The 23,574-nt window shown below is 36.6% G+C and overlaps 1 protein-coding gene across 4 annotated transcripts; it reads left to right on the top strand.

The window, feature by feature from the left end:
• The first annotated feature begins 1,473 nt into the window (after positions 1-1,473).
• LOC119489424 (natural resistance-associated macrophage protein 2-like) lies at positions 1,474-22,582 on the top strand. Of its 4 annotated transcripts, XM_037771818.1 has the most exons (17): positions 1,476-1,656; positions 1,804-1,864; positions 4,491-4,589; positions 6,738-6,889; positions 7,067-7,189; positions 11,188-11,307; positions 13,088-13,194; positions 14,175-14,245; positions 14,327-14,394; positions 17,163-17,318; positions 17,408-17,566; positions 17,694-17,780; positions 19,139-19,258; positions 19,538-19,687; positions 21,059-21,132; positions 21,211-21,364; positions 22,276-22,582. In XM_037771818.1, exons 2-17 carry the CDS (start codon positions 1,822-1,824, stop codon positions 22,381-22,383), a joined length of 1,791 nt encoding a protein of 596 aa, XP_037627746.1. In that variant the 5' UTR covers positions 1,476-1,656; positions 1,804-1,821; the 3' UTR covers positions 22,384-22,582. The 4 variants fall into 4 exon arrangements, with proteins under 4 accessions (XP_037627748.1, XP_037627747.1, XP_037627746.1 ...); XM_037771819.1 differs by having other exon boundaries at positions 1,475-1,864; positions 4,491-4,580; XM_037771817.1 differs by having other exon boundaries at positions 1,477-1,864.
• Positions 22,583-23,574: the final 992 nt, after the last annotated feature.

Here is a 23,574-nt window from a genome sequence, read left to right as displayed (position 1 = left end):
GCAGGAGGGAGCTGGACATCACATGTCTGGTAAGGTTTTGAATCTTTCTTTGTATATTTTTTTTGCATGAATATCTTCTATATCATCTCTCCTTTCTGACCATATAGAGGGAACAAAAAAGATATATTAAATTGCTTTGTAAAATACATCTTTTCATTTCAAATACATATCTAGATTTTGTATCAAAGCAAATATAGATGTATATTGGCCGTAGCTACTCTACCATTGAGGTCATTCATTTTGGGGGATTTAAATTATATTACATGCTATAATGTTTTTTAAAATAAACATATGGTGGATATATTATAGGCTGATTCCAGTATCTTAACGCTCAATATTGTAAACAACTTTTAGGCCAACCAAAAAATAATTATATTGACAAATATTTATAATAAATAATCATTATAAATAATTTGATAAAAACAGCCAGAGTTTTAATCCTGGCAGAGTCCAGGCGACTTTGAACCAGCGTTTAAATTATGTTGGCTCTACAAAATTACAGACAATTAAACAGCTAGCAGAATAGATAAAATATACAATATAGAAATCCAAATAATTTTAACATTTTACTTTATTTTTTGAAATAGGTATTATATGTTGAGAGGAACTTGGACTCGTGGAATCTAAAATAGGGCCACAACTGACAGTTTTTTTTATTATCGATTGTTTGTTTTGGGGTTGTTTTTTTTCAATATTATATTTATGGGTTATTTGTTCATTTTGAAACAACAGAACAACGTCCCCAATAATAACAATCTCGGTACAAAGAAACTTAACAAACTTAATATTAATATAAAATAAGCCAGTATAGATACAGGAAAAACATATTATACACCAAAAAGTAGATAAATAAGTAAAAAAAAATATACACCACTAAAAATAAAATAAATAAATAAAATAAATAAAAAACAATAAAATAAAATAAAATCTATTTATATATACATAAACAGTATATACTGTATACATATATACATACATACATACATACACATATACGCACACGCAGTATATACACATACAAAAACACATATACATATAATCAATTAAATTCAATCAGTGTACAATTCAGTCATCATCTTATTTTTGTTATATATATATATATAATATAAAACTGAGGAGTTACAGATTTCAAAATAAAACAGGCTATTTTTTTAATACATAGCCTATATAGGCTATGTATTAAAAAATAGCCTGTTTAATGTTAAAAACAAATATATATATTAATATTAATATTATAATTGAATGAAACAAAAATAGCCTGTTTAATGTAAAATAATATATATATTAATATTAATATTATAATTGAATGAAACAAAAATAGCCTGTTTAATGTAAAACAATATATATATTAATATTAATATTATAATTGAATAAAAAAAAAAATAGCCTGTTTAATATGTGTTTTATTTTGAAGTGTCTACCTCGTCAGTGTGTCTGGTTTCCTCTCCTGAACTGATCCAGGATCAGCTCAGACTGGTTCACTGTATTAACCGGGTCACGTGACAGAAACAGGACATCGAGTTCATAGTGAAACACATTGCGGTGGTGTCGGTGTGTCGCTGATGTAGGTAGTGTACTTTGTCCTCAGGCGGTTTCCCCCCTGGTTCTTCCTCCTCCACCACCTCCTCGGTCCTCACCTGTCCGGTGAGACAACACGTAAGTCTGAGGGACGATGTCCAACCTGCCGGATGTACCTGCTCCCCATAAAGTGGAGATCACAGAGCAGCGAGCAGGAGAACACAATGAATCACTTTACCGGAATGTAGCGGCTGCTTTCCCTCTGATGGGTTAGAAGTTTTACAGGGTTTAAAGAGACCATTAATGTCACAGAGGAAGAGGAAGATGTTCTCCTTTCTGCGGATAGGTGAGTCAGTCTCTCATGTTAAAGCCTGCTGTGGTGGAATATACAATGTAAATATAAGTATATTTACTCAAGTTATGTACCTATGAATGTGAGGTACTTGTAGCCTATTTTACTTGTTCCATTTTATGCTACTTTCTACTTCTATTTCACTACATTTCAGAAGGAACTATTGTACTTTTTACTAAGATTAATTCATTAAAAATTAAGATTATAGTTTTACATTAAAAAACAGAAGATTGTTTTTAATCTAAAGATGTCAAATTATCCAATGTTTTACAAAAAGAGCAAAAATATATATATATATATATATATATATATATGTGTATGTATATATATATATATATATATATATATATATATGTATATGTGTATGTATATATGTATATATATATACATATATACATATATGTATATGTGTATGTATATATACATATATATATATATATATATATATGTATATATATACATATACATATATATATATATACATATATGTGTATATATATGTATATGTGTGTATATATATATGTATTTGTATGTATATGTATGTATATATATGTGTATGTATATGTATGTATATATATGTGTGTATATATATATATATATATAAATATAATTAATTTGTTGTTGTTTTTTTACACATTTGTGTGTAAGAACTTTGTCCCATTAATCATCTAATGACCCCTTAGATGTGTCTGGTGACCCTTTGGAGGGTCTTGACCCCTAGGTTGAGAACCACTGGGCTAAACTACCTGACTGAATAATAATAATAATAATAAAAAAAATATTATACGCTTTTCTTGAAACTCAAAGACACTTTACACAGTTAAAATGATCATGAATAAGAACATCCTAATATATAAAACACAACATTAATCACACATTAAAAACAGTTCTTAAAAGGTGAGGTTTGATTTATGATTTGAATGTGGACAGGTTGCTGCTTGAGTCTGAATATTATACACTTCGAGCAACTACAACAGTAAAATGCTGTAGCTATATCATTACTGCACAATGAGAACTTTTACTTTTGGTACTTTAAGTACATTTTGCAGCTAATAGTTTTCTTTTACTGAAGTAGGATTTGAATGCATGACTTCTTTAATTGTAACGGAGTAATTTTTACATTGCATATTATTACTTGAGTAAAAGATCTGAATACATCTTCCACCACTGTTTATACTCTTCTTATCAAATGTTGCCTGAGATGACTTTTCTCCTCACATGTCTCCTGATATATTTCATAACATTTTAAAAAGGATTTACAGTGTAACAAAGTTCAAATATACCTCATCAGGTTTAATGGCATTTATCATTTCCTGTGGTATAATATAATATAACATCCCCCATAAAGTTCTCACAGGAACTTACTGTTTTGCTGAGTTGAGGCTGGATTACCAACAGAAACCCCAGATTCACTCCATATTAATTGGTTGCAATTTGATTAATTGCAAATTTATTTAGGAATTTGCACCATTAAGTATAATAACAACTGAGATGGGTCCTTTGTTGACTTATCTTGTGGCCTTATAGAGGGTCTCAAAATCTTTTTTTCTTTTTAAAACCTTAATAATTGTAGTGTGTACGTATAATTGATGAATCATTTGGTCTCCTATAAAATGTCAGAAAACAGTGAAAAAGTCTGAGATGCAATTTTTGGGTGGATACCATTTGTTACACAAATTTGGTGCTAAATTTAACTTTTTTTTTTACTAATTGAGAATTGATAAAATAATCCCTTCAAAATACCACATGCCATGCTGTGATTTGGTATCAGAAACTTTTGACATTTTGAGATTTCTGCAAGAATAGCATTTTTTGGTGATAGGATGTCGAGCACTTCTGTTCTGGAAACTGCTCAGAAACCCCCTTATTGTCAATCTACCTGGAAAAGCCATACATCCTCTGAATGCTCTAGGTCTCTAGTTTGTGGCTGTAAAGTTTCATGAGGCTGTGATTATCCTAGAGGTCACCACAAGTCATTTTATATAGTGAGGTCAAGTTTCAAGAAATGGTCTCACTACAATGAAATAGCTACTATGAGGACTAACATCATCACACATGAACACAATTGGGCTCATTGGATCCATAAAAGTCTCAGCTTTACAGTGATACCCAATTAATGCAATTCTAAGACTGTTTAGGGACCCCAGTATGCAGAAATATTCAAATACACAATTTTAGAATAGGCGGAAATAACACATTTATACTGCATTCAAACAACTATCAGATAAATGTGGTGGAGTAAAAATATTTGCCTCCAAATTGGAGTGGAGTAAAAGTGGAAAGTAACATACAATTCAAATACTCAAGTAGAGTATAGTTACCTGAGAATTGTACAAGTACAGTACTTGAGTAAATGTACTTAGTTACTTTCCACGACTGTCACGCACACACAAGTGACTAAACACCTAAAATAGTGTTGCAGAGGTGAAACATGAGCAGAATTATTGACATTATAACATCACTTTGCAAACAAGAGCTGCGACTAACAATGATGATAACCTGAAGATTATCTTTGCACTCTTTTCTCATGGTTCTCTGTATGTATAGGATTTTGATTTGTGTGCACTGTGATGGCGTAAAGTGCGTTCTAATCTCAGTATAATGACCTGTTTGCTTCCAGTCAGAGACCCCCAACCTGAGGACATCCACATCTCCTCTCTGCCGCCCAGTATTCCCACAGACATGGAGCCAGAACCAACTGGAGGAGAAGGTGAGGAAGGTGAGGATGTTTGTTTTGTAGACACTTCTTGTTTTTGTTGTGTGTCGGGAGAGAGAGATGGCTCCTCTGATCCTGAAGCATCATTCTTTCTCCCTTAATACCAAAACAAACTCATTAAGTTACTAATGAATCTCTGCTCATCCAGCACTCTTCATCTGTCTGCTTTCACTCACCAAGAAATGTCACTGTGTATATTCAGAGCATGATCCTAGTGTTGTTTAGCCATTGTCCACCACTTTGGGCCAGACTGAAATATCTCAATAACTATCTGATGGATTGCCATGAAAGTTTGCATAGATATTAATGAGGAACAGAGGATGAATCCTTCTGACTTTAGTGACCCCCTGACTTTTCCTCCAGCGCCAGCAGCTCAGAGTTTTCACCTGACATCTATTAGGCAAGGCAGCTTTATTTATATTGCACATTTCAAATACAGAGGCAATTCAGAGTGCTTTATATAGGCAAAGAAAAGCATTAGGGCATGGTCACATATGTGAAATTCGCATCTTCGCATCACGTGGAGTTCAGCTTTGGTGAACTTTGACCTGCGAAGTCGCTGTCTCAATCAATAGAAAAGAAGTGTGTGTCGTTAACTCCACTTGGCACCGCCCACATTCAGCACGCATATCGCCTCATTTGCGCATATGTGACCACGCCCTTAGAATGACATTTAAAAACAATAAGCAATTAGCATAGCAATAGCATTTGTCATTATGAGCACCACCTTTCTATTTGTCTGTCTGTCTGTCTGTCTGTCTGTCTGTCTGTCTGTCTCTACAGGCTCAATTGTGCATGAAAATCATTCAGACATCTCAGACAGGAGTTGTTTTGTTTTACACCTAAGACACTTAATTTCACCTAATTGAATGACTTTGCTCTGCTAATGGACACAAACGGCCTCTTTACAATTCAAAGCACTTTACAGTTTTTCTCAATCGGTTTGGCTCATTTTTCATAACAGCCTTAACATTCTCTAAACTGTAAGTTAAATCGTCAGAACTGTTTCATTGGACATCACAACTCTATTGCATGTCTGCAAAAGGTAGTAACTCACCCAAAACACTTTATTCATGCTTCAAAACCTCGTTATCGTGTCAGTAAGTTGGCCAACGCCACCAAAAGGAAACGCCATTCAACCCTAGAAATGTGTCTTATATGCAAATCTCTGTTTGTTCTACTTTTTGTTGACACTGACTGCTGACTGTACTATACCAGAATGTCAGTTCTGTCTAGCTGAAGGCTGTTGTGTACCGCTTTTTAGATTCCAGGTAAAGGTTTACTGGGAAAAGTCAGTACTGTACAATACTGTAGTAGACAGAAACAGGATATGCACCTTTGTATGTATACAGTAAATTTATTTATGTAGCAATGTGTTACATGTACTGTTAACAGAAAATTCACCTTTGATCTTTCATGTAAAGTCATATACAGTGAACAGAATATTTGCCACAAAATGACATCCATGCCAAAAATAAGTGATGCAAAAAAACAACAGATTGTACCTCCTCACAGTGGGTGACACCATGTCATAGATATTAATGGAATATACAGTACATGTATGTCTGACAGATTTTGATAATTGAATGGATCATTTGTACATGTGATGGCTCAAACGATGAAAGAATGTTTAGAAGTTGTGAAGAGGACGACAGTTTCACTGAGAATCAACTCATCAGTTTTGTTCAACAAGACATGTGCAAGTGGTTGTTGGACAAACTTTAGAAATTGTACACTCTTTTGCACACGTGCCAAAACACGCGTAGCTTGCCTGAATGAATGAGAAATTCAAACCTGTTGCGAAACGACAAACTAATTGTCCAGAGATTTGAGCTCATTGTTTTAAAAAAATTTATTCTCATTCAAGAATTGAGCCAAGGCGAATGAGAAAAACTGTAACAACAGCAGTGATTTATTTATTTATTATAGTAGAATTTTTTCTTATTGTTGTTGAATCTCCTTATTATTATTATTATTATTATTATTATTATTATTATTATTATTATAATATATATGTTTTTTGTAAGGGATGAGAGAACCGGAGTAGATGCATTTCACTGTTTTTGAATGTACAACTGTACTACTTAATGTACAGGACAATACACTTGAACGATTTTTTGTCATCGCACCATGTTTTCTGTCATGTTTCAGCCGGTGATGTCGAGGGAGAGAAAGCAGTGGTCCAGACCACACACACACACAGAGTCCCCGCCCCCTCCGCCTTCCTCCAGAAACAGGATAATGAACCAGTTTCTAGCACTTACTTTGAACAGAGGGTCCAAGTTCCTGAGGAAGAGAGCGAGGTAATCCATGAGTCCATGACAAGTGCCAAATAAGAAAACCTGTATTCAAAGTTCTGCCACTTTACTTTATAGACTTTTTTTTTTTTTTTTTTTTAAGATTGATTTTTTTAGATTGATTACCATCAGCATGCAGTATAGTATGTAAAGTGTTACAGCTTGTAATTTTGTCTCCTATAGAGGTGGTTCAGTTTTCGAAAGTTGTGGGCCTTCACTGGGCCGGGGTTTCTGATGAGCATCGCATACCTGGACCCAGGTAACATCGAGTCTGACCTGCAGTCTGGTGCCAAAGCTGGCTTCAAGGTATCTAAAGCAATGCTTGGGCTACAATAATTGACGTTGACAGTTGTGTTCACTTTATGTTGGTTGATTAGGAATGGCCTAATGTGTGCTTGAAATAATTAGTATCATATTAAAGGTGCAGTGTGTAGGTTTTGGCGGCATCTCGCGGTGAGGTTGCAGATTGCAACCAACTTAAACTCTTCCCGTGTGCCAAGAGTGTAAGACAACTACACGCCAACGTGAAAACCTGAAAAAGCTAAAGGCCCTATCTTGTGCCAGTGTTTGGTTTGTCCATTCTGGGCTGTAGAAACATGGCGGCCGGTTCCGTGAAGAGGACCCGCTCCCTATGTAGATATAAACAATTGATTCAAGTGATTATACACTAAAGAAAACCTACTTATTAGTATATTATTATTACATTTCTGCCAATAGATCCCCTGAAATACTATACACTGTGCCTTTAATATGGATATATTCTGATATCGATAGCACCGTATGGTAAATGTACACAGAACACATATACAATAATTAAACTGATGTCCAAAGCAGTGTACTGTATTCCACTGTTATGCGTTACAAGAGACACCAAGCTCTTCACAGGTAAAACAGAAACTTCAATAACTAATTTTGTTTTTTAAAATGCCACTTATTTGATTTAATAGAGACAAAGTTACATCAGGTACACTTCCAATTAATTAGTTTCAATTAAATGCTAAGCTAACGTAACCTCCTAGTCTTTGCACTGTGGGTCCCTTTAACTTGCAAAAATGTGCAGTTTGTCTGCAGGTAAACATATAATCCAACTTGTATGAAGAACAAAGTTCCCAATTAACACCATTAACTACTAAACTAATTAAAATAACAGTCTAAAAATCCGTTTTTATTTTCCCTATAATTAGAACCACATTACATAGTTCTTTCTAGGAAATTATTGGGAAATAATGGGTCTCTAAAATAAAGCTTTTTCCTTTAATTGCAGATTGCACAGAAAAAATAATTTGGACAGCAAAAATGATCTCACTGACAGACAATGAGCGATCACCAGGTTCTAACTAGACCTGCGATGATTAATCGATTAGTAATAAACTATTGAATTAATCGGCAAGTATTTTGATAATCGACTAATCGGTTTGAGCATTTTTTTTGTTGAAAAAAAAGACAAAATTCTCTGATTCCAGCTTCTTAAATGTGAATATTTTCTGGTTTCTTTACTCCTCTATGACAGTAAACTGAATGTCTTTGAGTTGTGGACAAAACAAGACATTTGAGTACGTCATCTTGGGCTATGGGCCTTTTTACATTTTATAGACCAAACAACTAATCGATTAATCGAGAAAATAATCGACAGATTAATAAACTATGAAAATAATCGTTAGTTACAGCCCTAGCTCTAACACTACATGGAAGAGTGTATCACTAAAATTTATGAAAACAAATACGAATACGACCTGCTGCTGTCACACCCAATCTCCTAATGTTACTACAGTAATTGATTGAATTCTGACCAGAGCTGACAATATAAAAATAAGCTCACATGTTGTAGGCATGCTTTTAAGCAGGAAAAACTGTAAATAATGTGGGCGGGGTTGCGAGTATAAGTTGCTTGACTGGTAGGATAACAATACAATTCAACAAGTTGGTAAAATGATACAGCTTCTTAGCAAACACTTCATTGTCATCTCCCACAGTCTGTGCTCTTAATCACCGCCGGACATGCAGCTTCCCTCTCACTCTGCTGTTTGTGTTCTGTCACCATTCAGTCATTTAATCTATACTAACAATAATACTACCTGAAGGACGGGTCATTTCCATTTTCTCTCACATTGGCTCGACATTAGAGAGTCTCACGATACTGCAGGTCAAAGTTTAACAAAGGTGAACTTTGTCCTGCAAAAACCGGAAACACATTCTTGAATGAATTAGCCGCAGGAGTTTCAGATAAAATGAATGAGAGGTGGAGTGAATATTGACAGAGTGACCGAGCCCTCTGCCTTAAGCCTGACTGTCGACCCAATGTTGTGTGAAGTTTTCAGGATGAGGCTGCAAAATACTGGCAAAAAAACATCACTTATTTGTATTTGTAAAATACTTAATGTCCCAATATTGTTAGGATTAAATTGAAACATTCATTTTAGAAACATTTATGGTTGATTTCATTCAGCTAATGAACATTATATTGATGTATCACCCATCCCAACAGACCAAACAGAGAGACACACACGAGTGAAAGTATAACCTGCTTGGCAGCATGATGTAAGAATAAAACTACACTTCCTTTATCATTTTTAGATTTTCCACAAAAAACTGTTGTATATTGCAAAAGGGGAAGTAGGTGCAGATGTTGTGGCATCAACAAAGTGCCTGAAAGATTTTTTAGGTTGTGAACGACAATCACAGATAAATCCAATGTCTGAAATTGTAAAACACCGTTTGTAAACCTGTGAAAAAGCTGTGTGAATATTTAAGTTGATGAACATGTAGAAAAGAGTTGAGAATGTGTAAAGACATTTTTTATATCAACGGTGAGGTTTTACACAAAGAATTAGACTACGCCTTCATTAAGCCATCATCACTGTTTTTGTGTGAAAACAATTTGTCTGCACTTTAGCGTTTTCCAGTTATTTTTGTAGCATCCTAAGTCCACAGAGAAACACCTGTACAACATAAAACAGCTACATCTCTTCTTCTTCGCCCCTCTTTTTATTCGGCAAACAGCAAAACTGCATCGGCCATATCAACGTACAAAATGATCAATAGCGGAGAAAGTTGTCTTTACTTCGCTCCTCTTGCTGCCAAATTCACAATGTGTTTGTTCTTTATTTACATATTTTTCTCTTTCAGTTTTCAGACAACTGAACCAGTATGAAATAGTGATTTAATTGTATTTGATAAACACTACACATTTACCAGCAGTCACCTCAGAGCTGCTCCTTGTAATGGTTCTGCACACAGAGACACAAATGCAGGACTCAGAGGCAGAGACGTTGACAGAAATCAATGGTTTACTTGTTGAGCAGTTCAAGTCAGAGTTCAGCAACAGGGCACACAAAGTAGGCGAGAGGCAGGCAGGCAGAACCGAGAATGAAGGCTGAAACACTGAGACTGGGTAGTACATTAATCGATATGGCAAAAGACTGAAGAAAGAGGGCTGTTGTGTATATAAAGGGAAATGGGGAACATGTGGGCTGGTGAGTGAGGGCAACTACAGGCCAGGTGGAGAATAGCATGTATCTGAAATAAGAAGAGAAGTTAATAACTGGAAAATTAGTTACAGGTTTAGAGGACTACAGAGAGAGGAGATGATAGTGGCATCATCAATGTGTGCAAAGACGTAAAATATCACAGGATGATGCACGTTTTTTGGATAATATGGAATAAATATAGTACATACAGCATTTTTACCTTTGTAAAATGTTAAACTATGTCATACTGTGTTGCACAGAGCTGTAATGTATGCAAAAACATACAGACAACATACAGATGTACAGTATCTATCAGTCAACACTCTTTTTTCCTCTGTCCATCTACAGTAGGCTACCCATTTATCATATTAGACTACATTGTGCTATATGCATTTACAAAAGGATTACAGAAACTTATGAAGAAAGTATATATTTCACTCACTCCAGCATCCCAGCAAAGATTTATTTCATATAGTAGACCTACAAAAGTTTTTCAGCTGGGCATGTGGCAACTGTTGGATAATGTAAGAGCTTATCCAAATGTAACAGGTGACAGATGGTGGCAAATTTATTTGGAAAATTAGAAAAGGTAGGCAACAAATGGAAAATGTACAATCGTGCTCACAGATGTGCTCACAGCTGGCTGTACAGTGAGGGAGAAAGGTGTGTTCTTATGATTAAAGCACAGGTGTATAACTGATAACATTAAAAATGACTGCTTTGTATTTAGTTGCGTGACATGTGCATGCTGGTTCACTGTCAAGGCTTATTGGGACACTTGATGGAAACTGAGCCATCGTTAATGTGTGGTGCCTGACTCTGCTCTCGTCCCGTCAGCTCCTCTGGGTGCTGCTGGCCGCCACCATCATCGGCCTGCTGCTACAGCGGCTGGCAGCTCGGCTCGGCGTCGTCACTGGGATGCACCTGGCCGAAGTCTGCAACCGCCAGTACCGCACGGTGAGATATCAGTGATCTGTCATGATCTGTTTTTATGAAATATCTACAGCGTCTGCTGACACTCACATGTGTTCACTGTTTTCATTTGTGATTGGCTTCTCCAGCAATGCAGAAATGATCTATAGATAGCTTCTCTCAGTTATAACTAAGAGGCTGGAAGCAGAAGTAGTCCTAGTTTACTGTAACTGCCTCATTGCATAACCATCATTGAGCTTTGTTGTCACAGTAGCTGTAATCAAAACTGTTTAAATTTACAGTTAATTCCAGAGTCACTTAAAGGGAGAGTTTGTAGGTTTAGTGGCATATAGTGGTGTGGTTGCAGATTGCAACCAGCTGAGTCGCCCTCTGCTCACTCCTCCCTTTCCAAGACTGTGGTAACGTGAGCTGACAAGTGCAAAACCGTGGTAACGCCGTTCACCTCGCTCAGAGGTCATCCTTACCATAATAACACTACTTTAGGAGCAAGAAGTCCGATGCTAACGAAAACACAACGATTCTTAGTTTCAAGTGATTATACACTTTTTCACAATTAGGGCTGTCCCAAATATCATTTTTTGGGCTTCAAAACTTAGGTGAGTAATATTCAAAGTTATTCAAAGCTTTGCTTCACTGCGCAGCATGGTGCAGCAGGCTGACATGTTCGTCTGTCTCCATCTCCACCGTTTCAGTGCCTGGAACAGTGCTGGTGCCGCACTACTGTACACACACGCATCTCTACACACAACAAACAGTGATATTGTCTGAGAATAGCTAATAATAATTAATGTTGAATATGAATTGTGGATATTTGGGGATTTATACGTTATCATAACATACTTATGTATATAAAAAGAAAAGCAAAACGAAGCATTTGAATACTGATTTGGAGGATGATTACCATGGCAATGGTCGAAGCCTCAACGTATCCGGGTCAGCCCTAGCACTAATGAAAACATAGTTATGAATATTATATTCCATTTCTGCCAGTAGATCCCCCGAAATGTTACACACTGTTCCTTAAATTACTGTAATTGTTGTGTAAAAATGTCTCTGCTTCCTTAATACGTGAAGTGGAACTGTTAACCATATGGCTATAAAATCATGTGACCAGCCCTTTGTTCTCTGCAGCAGAACTACTGTGTTTCTGCTGGACACATTTTAAGAGGCTGCAATACGTGTGAGAAAAGTGTGCAGGGAACTACATGAAAGGAACAAGCCAGTGTTTATGTACATGAACTGTTTTAAAGTGTAAAGCATTTCACTGAGAATGAATTAGAAACCGACTTTGGGGACTAATGCAATGCAATAATTAGTGTTATTTAATGTCAGCACTGATAGTCCAGACCTAGAATGGGCCTGTTTCCTCAAACCGTCATTATGAATACAGTTATCATAGTAAACAGGACTACTGAGTGTTGACATTTACTGTAAATATCACTGAAATATTTGACTTTGAAACTATCTCAATCTTTATTTATGTGGTTTAAATTCCCCTCTTTGAAATTTCCAGAAGGTCATTTTTAAATTGTACAATTTTCATTTTTCCGGTTCAGATACAATTCAGGTGTTTCCAGTCACTCACCTGAACTTTTCTTGCATCATGTAACCTGTAAGGACAGAGGTCTGATCAGTTTTATTCAGGCTCAATTGATTACCCTCAGGAGCTCAGATGTTCATGTGAATTTTTCATCTTTTCATGTTGGTAAATCTGTTGTTAGCATGGATTGTGTTTTCTAAATAATCACATTTAATTAAAACTGGACGTAATATCTCGTGATGCTAACTCGTGTCGTCTGTCCAGGTGCCTCGTATCATCCTGTGGTTGATGGTGGAGCTGGCCATCATCGGCTCAGACATGCAGGAGGTCATCGGCTGCGCCATCGCTTTCAACCTCCTCTCCTCCGGCAGGTGATGTGAACGAACACAGGCATTTACTGGCCGCTGGGCAGTGGTGGATGAAGTTATTCAGATCCTTAACTTAAGTAATAGTACTAATACCACACTGTAAAAATACTCTGTTACAAGTAAAAGTCCTGCATTGGAAATGGTACTTGAATAAAAGTATGCAAGTATAATCAGGAAATGTAGTTAATGTATTAAAAATAGAAAAACGTCCCCTGTTACTACTATTATATATTATATCATCAGATTTGTATTACTCATGCATTCTTTTAAAAGCAGCATTTTACTGTTGTAGTTGGTTGAGGTGGAGTTCATTTTGAACTATTAACTAATGATTATTTTCATTAATCTGCCGTTTATTTTCTCCATCAATCAATTGATTGTTTGTTTTGTAAAAATTAAAAAAATAGTGAGAAATGCTACACAATTACCCAGAGCCCAAAGTTACACCTTCATAATGTTTCTTTTGTCCAACCAACAGTCCAAACATCAAAATGATTAAAAGTACATTAAAAGTGTTTTTGCATTAAAAAATGACAAAGGATTAAAAAAAATAGTTGGCAATTAATTTTTTGTCAATCTACTAATTGCTAATCTTTTCAGCTGTACTTGTATAAACGGTTGGGAAGTTTAATTTATGATAAAGCATCATATTTTATACGCTCTTCATATGTTTTGTATAAAAAAAATCTTAATTTGTAAAGTAACTAAAGCTTTAAGTAAAAAGTACAATATTTCCCTCTGAATTGTAATGGAGTAAAAGTATAAAGTAGCATGAAAAGAAAAGACTCAAATAAAGTACAAGTACCTCAAAACTGTACTTAAGTACAGTACTTGAGTAAATGTACTTAGTTACATTCCACCACTGCTTCACTGGGACGGAGTCACAGTTTGATGAGTTCTTTAAAATGGCTTGATTACTTCTTTGGTGTTGATTATTTCCACTGTGTTTGTTTGTGTGTGTTTGTATGTGTGTTCAACAATAGGATTCCCTTGTGGGGTGGTGTCCTCATCACCATCATTGACACATTTGTCTTCCTCTTCTTAGACAAGTATGGTAGGTTGTGGTCGTACTCTCACAGTGAAACATGTCGCTGCAACAACAATAAATAAAACCTCCTCATCTCTGTCTCTGCAGGCCTGAGGAAGCTGGAAGCCTTCTTCGGTTTCCTCATCACCATCATGGCCATCACCTTTGGATACGAGGTATAAACATTCACATATCTGCAGACAGGACGTTTCTCCTCCAACCATGTCTATGTTCTTCTGTCAGTCAGCTTGTTATAACATCTTACAGTAACAGTCCTGAGCCGGTCAGCAGTATTGAATAGGACACAATATGACAGACAGAATAAAGATCCGATTTGCACTCCCACAATGTGGCTCTTATCATATACTTCAATAATCCCCTTAGTTTGACAGAGAAAATAGCAACTAAAGGTGATAAATCGCTGGTCACTGCTCATAAATTTCACACGCGAAAACAACCAGCACATTTAATCTCAGGCTGACTCAAGGGATGTGGCTATGAATTTTCCCTCAGGGAGTTAGAATAGGGAAGTGGCACAAACAATAAAAACAAATTCAAGTAAACAGTGCTTGAAGTGGAAAAATATAAGTGCCAGTTCTCCAGTACTTATTCACATGTTGGAGTTGTGTGAATCGACCGGTATCGGCAATCATTATTACATTCTGAATTTCTACAGTGAATAATAGGCTAGGAGACATTGGGTTTGGGGGTTTTCGACTTAAAACTATGCGATTTCAATGCTTTTGGACCATATATTACTATAGATAACACCCAAATGCTTAAAGAGAAAACTTATTTTGTTATTTACACATATCACATCCTTCGTTTGAACATTTAATTCTTCTGGAAATGTTAAAAAAAACACAAAAATGCGAGTAGTTACCAGGGAACAAATGAGGAACAAACTGCTAGTGAACCATTAGCTAATGAGTAACTCCTAATCAAATTGTATAGAGTAGCTAATGATTAGTTAATGGTTATTTAATTGAGAAATGAAATAAGGAACGACTTGATAATTGATGAATCATTAATAAATACTTCTCTAATAATTCCTAATGGAGGATTATATAGTAGATTATGGTGAGTTACTAGAGAACAGACTGGGAGATTCTCTATGAAATAATCATTAAGTAATAAATATCATGAAAGTGGTCAGTGTGATTGATTCACATATATTCATGAACTAATCATGTTTAACTCGTTATTCACATTTATTGCAGACTTAAAGCAACTAACAAGAACCTTTCATATTGTGTTGATTTTGGCGGCCCCTGTGGACAAAAGTGGTGGTGTTTTTTACATTAGCAACTCCGCCTCATGTCGTAAAGAGCTCGATCTGTGTGTCCTAAATCGTTACGTCTGATTTTGCGGGAAATAGCCACTCTTCTCGCTGATGGTCTCGTCTGCTTTTGTTGGTCATATAGAGGCATCAGTATTAAATCGAGACTCTTTCATAACCAGTTAAAGCTGCAGTGGGTAGAATTGGAGCAAATAAAAAAAGTTATTTTCATAAAACGGTCACTATATCCTGATAATAGTGCATGAGACAAGTAATCTGAAAAAAACATGTGCCTCTGTGTCCTCTGGTGTCCTCCGGTGCTCCTAATGGCATCTGCAAGATTTCACAGACCGGAAGAAAACAACCAGTCGAAGACGAGCTGGAGCCTTGCCGTCTCTGAGCAGCTGTCGATCACTTGCGCACTCCGATCAAACGGTCAAACTAGGCAGCGCTCAAAGATCAAATATGAATCAATAGTCTGTTACTGTAATGCCTATTTCTTGCCTCATATGTTTTCAGAAACATCTTGTAGTGCACTGTTTAGCTGTAAATTGAGAAACCTTGTGACCCGACAGCCATGTTGAGATCTGGTGAGAAAATGCCAAGCACCGCCCACCAGCTGGAGCACAGCCAATAGGAGCTGTCAATAGGAACGCTCTCTCTCTCTGAAATGACCTGTTACTGGCCAAAATCTCCCGCCACGGGCTATATTTTTTAAAGCCTGAAAACAGAGCCATGAGGAGGTGCAGAAGTCTAGTTTTCTCTCAGAACACTTTAATTATAATCTGCTGAAAGGTTATTATCAAATTTTTGCCCAATGATGACAAAGATATACTGCCTACTGCCGTTTTAAAAACTCCTTGTAGTTGCTTTAAATTCTGAACTTGTAAGCGTAAATTTAGTAATCCATGCAACGTAGCATGTGTAATTTTAAATGCACTGCAGTAAATTATAGCTTATAAACAACTTTAACCCATGACTAGAGCTTCATAACCAAAAACGTTCTCCCCATTTATTCACTCTTAAAATGTCACTTAAACATATACATACAATTAAAGAAACAAACACCCTGAAAATACCAGAAGGGCTGAGGAGTAACATAACCTGTGAAAACTTGTGTTTCTTCTGCTTATTATCTTATTATTTTTTAGATTAGATACAACTTTATTGTCATTGCACATAGTACAAGTATAACGAAATGCAATTTTGCATCTAACCAGAGTGCAAACTAGTAAAGTGCTGAATTTTGCTTTCTTGGCCATCTCTACTTCTGTGAAATTCTGAGCTCTTAGCTTCTAATTTAGCTCTATTTAGCTTTGTTGATTGCAGTGATTCTTTTGTTTTTGCTGTAATACTCTCCGTGATATATATTTAGCATAGTGCTGCACTGAGGCTGTGAACATCGTAGGTTCTTTACATTTCAGTTTTCTTTATTGTGACTTGATGAGCTCTTTGCCTGATGTCTCGGGTATGTTTTTTAAACTGGGCTTGACTTAGTCTGCTCACATCAGACCTAAGATGGCTCTATGAAACAGTTTGTTTGTGTTTTACAATAAGACTTCATTTCTGAGCCAACTTTTTGGTTACACTGTGTAATCAAGTCTGGACTGGTTACTTATTGATTCCTTCTTATTTGCTTATCATGCACTGCTTCCTCTCTGGCAGTATGTGACGGTGAGTCCAGACCAAGGCCAGCTGCTGAAGGGGATGTTCGTGCCATACTGCGAGGGCTGCGGGCCGGTTCAGCTGGGTCAGGCCGTCGGCATCGTGGGAGCCGTCATCATGCCTCACAACATTTACCTCCACTCTGCTCTTGTCAAGGTGCGATCAGCTGCCGGATATTTATAGCACCCTTTTTTCAATCAGCTGTATGAAACTTGTATCAGCAAAGTATCTAAATGTCCCCTCAGTCTCGAGAAGTGGATCGGTCGAAGAAGAGAGAAGTAAAAGAGGCCAACAAGTATTTCTTCATTGAGGCGACCATTGCGCTGTTTATCTCTTTCCTCATCAACGTGTTTGTGGTGGCTGTTTTCGCCGAGGCTTTCTATGGACGCACAAACCAAGAGGTGGTGAGTATCTCTGCAGCCGCTCTTATGTGAAACTTCACGCCATCTTCTGGAGTTTCAAAAGAAAGTGTGTTTTCTATGGCTGGTGTGCTACAGATGTGTGTGTGTGTGTTTGTTTTTATTATTCCAGTACAACGTCTGCAATGAATCAGGAAGTCCTCATTCCGATATATTCCCTCTGAACAATGAAACTCTAGAGGTGAACCTCTACAAAGGGGTGAGTGTAAAGCTGCTACTTAAGCCACTATTACTACAGCACTGTTGGTATCGTTCAGCAAGTTAACGTTACTTGAGGTAACAGAGGTTCTCTAGCTGTTGAGTAGTGGAGACAGATTTATAAAAGAACGGTCAAAATCGAAACCACAGAGACAACCTGACTTTTAGTCTCCAGTATGGGCAGTGGTGGAATGTAATGAAGTACATTTACTCAAGTACTGTACTTAAGTACAAATTTGAGGTACTTGTACGTAACTTGACTATTTCTTTAGTTACTTTGCAGATTTAGATCAACAACACAAAATATAATCAACAAATAAATTATGATGTCATATTATATAGTAATATAAAACTTTATTGATCTCCGGGGGGAACTTCGCAAGCCAACCAGCAGTATATAAAGTAAAAAATTATCTCTGACTTTTACCAGCTGCAACATTACAGTGATGAACACACAATTCAATAATATAATATACATTATTCTGAAATGGGCCACTCTGCATGATGAGTACTTTTGGTACTTTAAGTATATTTGATGCTAATACTTGATGATGATAATAATAATAGTTTTAATTATATAGTGCTTCTTTTTTTTTAAATACATAAAACAGAACAAATCAATGAAAAGCCATGGGTGAAAGAGACAAAATAGGTCAGTGTCAGGTAGCAAAGCAAGTATTACTAAGACAATTACAAATATATGAATATAAGAACAATACAATTGTTTTAAAGAACAAACAGACAATGAAATAAGTGAAAACCAAAATAAACAAAGATAAAAGCATTGGAATCAAGAATTAAAAGCAGCTCTGTAAAAGTGTGTTTTGAGGAGTGATTTAAAATGGGGCACGGATTTCAGCACACCTGATCTCCTCAGGCAGAGCGATCCAAAGTCTGGGGGCTCTAACAGCAAATGCACAGTTACCTTTAGTTTTAAGCCGTGACTTTGGAACGGATAACGGGGTTCTGCCTGAGGATCTCTGGCAGCGTGATGGGTCATATGGGAAGGGCAGCTCAGAGATATAAGGAGGTGCCAAGCCAGACAGGGCCTTAAAAGTTAGCGTACTAAGAATTTTGAATGCAGGACTTTTACTTGTAACAGAGTATTTCTACACTGAAGTATTGCTACTTTTACTTAAATGAAAGATCTGAGTACTTCTTCCACCATTGAGTTAAGCTCCTCAAACCCTGGATCCTACACTTCCCATAAAGCACCCTAGTTTGTAATGCAGGCTTTCTGAAAGTTAAAAATATTTTATTTATGGTCTCTACCAACTCCTGAGGGAAATATCTGTCTCTTTAGCTGAGCTGCTAGATGCTCCACTATGTTCACCAGCTAATCTGTCTGTCTGTCTGCAGGGAGTGGTGCTCGGCTGTTTCTTTGGCCCGGCAGCGCTCTACATCTGGGCCGTGGGGATCCTCGCTGCTGGTCAGAGTTCCACCATGACTGGAACATACTCCGGCCAGTTTGTCATGGAGGTCAGTGGAGGAGGGCACAACAACACACACGTGTAGCACAAACAGTGGAAATGTCCAACCTGTCTTTACCTTCATCACAGTCACACATCAGTCAATTGTTTAAAGATTTTTGCTTTAGTTGTAGCCCCGTTTTGGTAGTTTTACATTAAAAACGTCAGTGTGAAATCAGGGTTTATTCATTTAAGCGAGGTAATGATATGCTCACTGTTTGCTTTGCTGTCACAAACAAGTGCAGTTTTCTTGTAAATGTCACAGACTGATGTGTTTTCCCGCCCTCAGGGTTTCTTGAACCTGCGCTGGTCGCGTTTCGCTCGGGTGCTGTTGACCCGCTCCATCGCCATCACTCCCACCCTGCTGGTGGCCATCTTCCAGGACGTGCAGCACCTGACGGGCATGAACGACTTCCTCAACGTGCTGCAGAGCATGCAGGTCAGACAGCTGGTTCACTGTCAGCTTCATAAACACCACCCCACCTTCCCTTGCTTTATCTTTCTAGCATATCACCTTTTAGATCACCTTTTGATCTCATAGCGCTCTACCTGTGAAGTGATTTTCAATTCAATCTTATAACCTGCGATACAAAAAAGGAGGACATTAATATGATCAAAATACTGGATTCAGATTCTATAAAATGCTGTTGAACCAAAATCATTCAAGCAAGTAGCAGTAATGAAAAGCAGCTAAATACATATCTAAATAATAATATGTGATAGAAATTGAGTTAGAAAAATATCTCATAGAAACAAGGGAAGAAGCACCACTATCTGACACAGCAAGTGCTCCTGATGCAACACACAAAAAACACAAATTCCCCTAAAGCATCAAGGCACATTGCTTTTTTAAAGTACAAATATATATATATATATTTAAATTATTATTATCATGTCTTTTTTTGGGGGGGAAATCCAAACCCTCTCTTATGTGTACAGTAAGAAAAACATCTGTTTTAACTTTGATTTGAAATATCTATTAATTGCGTACTTCTCATGAATTGGTACAAACTAAATTTATGTTTTATTTACACATTTTTTAAAAGAAAGGTCAAACAGAGAAAAAGTAAACAGAAATGAAATAAATGTGCAGGTGAGGCAGAAACCTACTACGGGTTTATCTAAAAAGCTCTCCTAAAAGAGAGAAAAATATATAAATATGTAAAATAAAATATAACTATGCAAAATAAAATATCAATTAACATGCATATCTTTTACATGGCTAGTCACATTGTAAATTATGATTAGCTGCTGTTGAAAAAACAAAATACAATCATTCATTTTCTAGATTCTGGATATACATATGGACATGGATATTATTCATAAGTTGGGCTGCTATAGATTACGGCAAAAAAGGCTGAAGACAAAATCAAGATTATTCAATACAAAATCTGTTTGACATCGAAGCACTTTTGAGTCTCATTTTGTATATAGAAAAAGACCGAATCAGTCAAAGTACAAGTTTGCATTCTATAATTGGACTCCGGGGTATTTTAACGATTACTGTCCTCAAGATGTAGAATGTATTGGTAGGTCAAGGTTATTGACTTTTTTAAAGCTTTCTGGCGAGCCTGTACTCATGTACTTCACTTTCAAAATAAAGGTACATATTTGAATAATGTTAATATCAATAGCCAATACATACATACATTTCAAGAAAAGTCTGACAAAACATTTCTGCTGCAGTAGAGTTTTATGAAGATATGTGGGGAAAGTGCTTGCCCATATAATATTACTGTAAGTAAGGCATGGGTATATTAGACTGTAGTACATTTTAATATTATAACTCATATTCATTCTTCTCTTACAGTTGCCATTTGCCCTCATTCCCATCCTCACTTTCACCAGTTTGCCATCTCTCATGAATGAGTTTGCCAACGGATTGTAAGTTTATCGACATCATAAAGACACAAAGACAAATGATCATTGTTTCTCCTTCAACTCATTCTCTTTTCCCTGCAGAGTGTTTAAGATCGGAGGAGGAGTCGTGATCTTGATCGTGTGTGCCATCAACATGTACTTCGTCGTGGTCTACGTGTCTGCCCTCAACAGTGTGTGGCTGTATGTGCTGGTGGCGTTCCTCTGCCTAGCATACCTGACATTTGTGGGATATTTGGTAGGTAACGTTAGGGAAGTGGGTCTCGGTTGTTCCACTGTGAAACCTAAAACTCGTTCCAGCAACTTAACCTTCAACTATGAGGCAGTATAGTCAGAATATGTCACAAAGTATAGACACAAAACCAGAGAATGCTGACTGGTCCGTTAATATTTACAATGCTGTTGCTTTAAAGCTGCCCGTTAGTCCGTCAAAGATGGTTGAAGGTTTCATGTCAAACTGGAGAAAATCTGATAAAATAAGGGAAGTATGAACAACTTTCCATGTCTTATTTTTCCATGGTCACTTGGATAAAAAATTGCCATAGAACTAAAATGATTATTCGATTTGTCAATAGAAAATTTATCTGCACCAATGTTGATGATCAATTTAAGTCTTTTTTTAAAGCAAAAATGCCAAAAATTCACTGCTTCCAGCCTCTCAAATGTCATATTTGCTTTTTTTCTTAGTCTAAAATGAATATCTTTAAGTTTCAGGACTGTTGATTGGACTAATCAGCTCTGGAAAAACAAAACTTTTCACTATTTTTTTTACATTTTATAGAACAAACAATTAATCGAGAAAATAATAAACTGATTAATCGATAATGAAAACAATCATTGTGACCCATAGCACCCCTTATGTGCACGTATATAGGATCTTGTGAATGAACTGTATCAACATATACCTTTCTTTTTATATTATAATTCCTTTGGTTTATTATTTTAGATTTTAAATGTGTTGTTGTAGCCTGTTTGTGCATGCTGGGATACTTCTTTTGTATAACGTGGAAAACTCAGTAAATACAGTAAAATATGGTGATATCACACCGCAGCATTGTTCACTATTTGATACTGCATCTTATACTGAATATGTTGTCTTTGTCCGATCAATCAACTGATTAATGTTTAATCTCTCCGTCTGTGCTGCAGGTGTGGTTGTGTCTGATAGCTCTTGGAGTTCCCTGCCTGGATTGGACCACCAGGAGAGAGAACGACACGACCATCCTGATAGAGCCGCAGCCAGAGTTTGACTCCTGAATTAAAGGTGGACATTTATTTCAAAGTTGCAGCTGTGAGCAACCCGACTGACTCTCTTTCAGCACATTTAGTCTTCTTAAAGGGACAGTCTGTAGGATTTGGCAGCATCTAGCGTTGTGGTTGCAGATTGCAACCAACTGAGTACCCCTCTGCTCACTCTGACTGCGGTAACGTGAGCCGCCGAGTGCAAAACTGTGGTAACGCCGTTCACCTCTCTCAGAGGCCATCCTTACCATAATAACACTACTTTAGGAGCAACAGAAGTCAGACGGCGGCTGGTGGTACCACGGTTTTGCACTCTGCAGCTCACGTTACCGCAGTTTTAAAAACGTGTCAGAGAACTACGGTGGCCTTCTGTTTAATGTAAAAACGCGAAAGCCTGTCTCTAGAAACAATGTTTTTTTTTTCCGTTCTGGGCTACTGTAGAAACATGGCGTATTCCGTGAAGAGGACCCGCTCCCTATGTAGACATGAAGGGCTCATTCTAAGCTAACGAAAACACAACGATTCTTAGTTTCAGGTGATTATACACTAATGGACACATTATGAATATTATATTTAATTTCTGCTAATAGATCCCTCAAAATTTTACACACTGTTGCTTTAAGTGCTGATTTATTTATTTGATTTATTTTTAAGTTCAGAAATGAATGGAATAAGAAACTTATTATTAATGTCTGTATCTTTAGTCAGACCCCAATTACTGATTATACAAAACAATTAAGATGATTTTTGCCAAATCAACAGGTTTACAGCTGCGAATGAATTTTTACTGTAACGCTGGTTACGCTTAGCATTAACTATAAAGCTGATAGTTGTTTCATTAAAACCACTTTGGTATGTGGAAGCAGAAGCACATGGAAAGCTTCGCCTGGTCCACTTTAATGTCCGCCTCAAGAGTAGGACAATTGAACACTGAAAACAAAACGCGATACATCACCTCACTGTCTTACATGATATCACTCCGCCTTTAATAACATTGCAAGCAAGGCACACCACGTTATGTAGTTCCCTTTCTAAATTAAAGAACAGAATACAGTTTATATATGTAGTTAATATTAATTTAATTATGCAAATTATCTCATTTTCATATAATTTAATTAAATGAACGCAACCTGGACCCAGATAACCAATTAAAAAACACAACAGCCTCCTGCATCAACTGTTGCAAAAATTCCATGTTTAGTTTAT

The sequence above is a fragment of the Sebastes umbrosus genome, chromosome 6 (genome assembly GCF_015220745.1).
Source record: "Sebastes umbrosus isolate fSebUmb1 chromosome 6, fSebUmb1.pri, whole genome shotgun sequence".
NCBI lineage: Eukaryota > Metazoa > Chordata > Actinopteri > Perciformes > Sebastidae > Sebastes > Sebastes umbrosus.
This window is presented reverse-complemented; position numbering and strand designations above follow the sequence as displayed.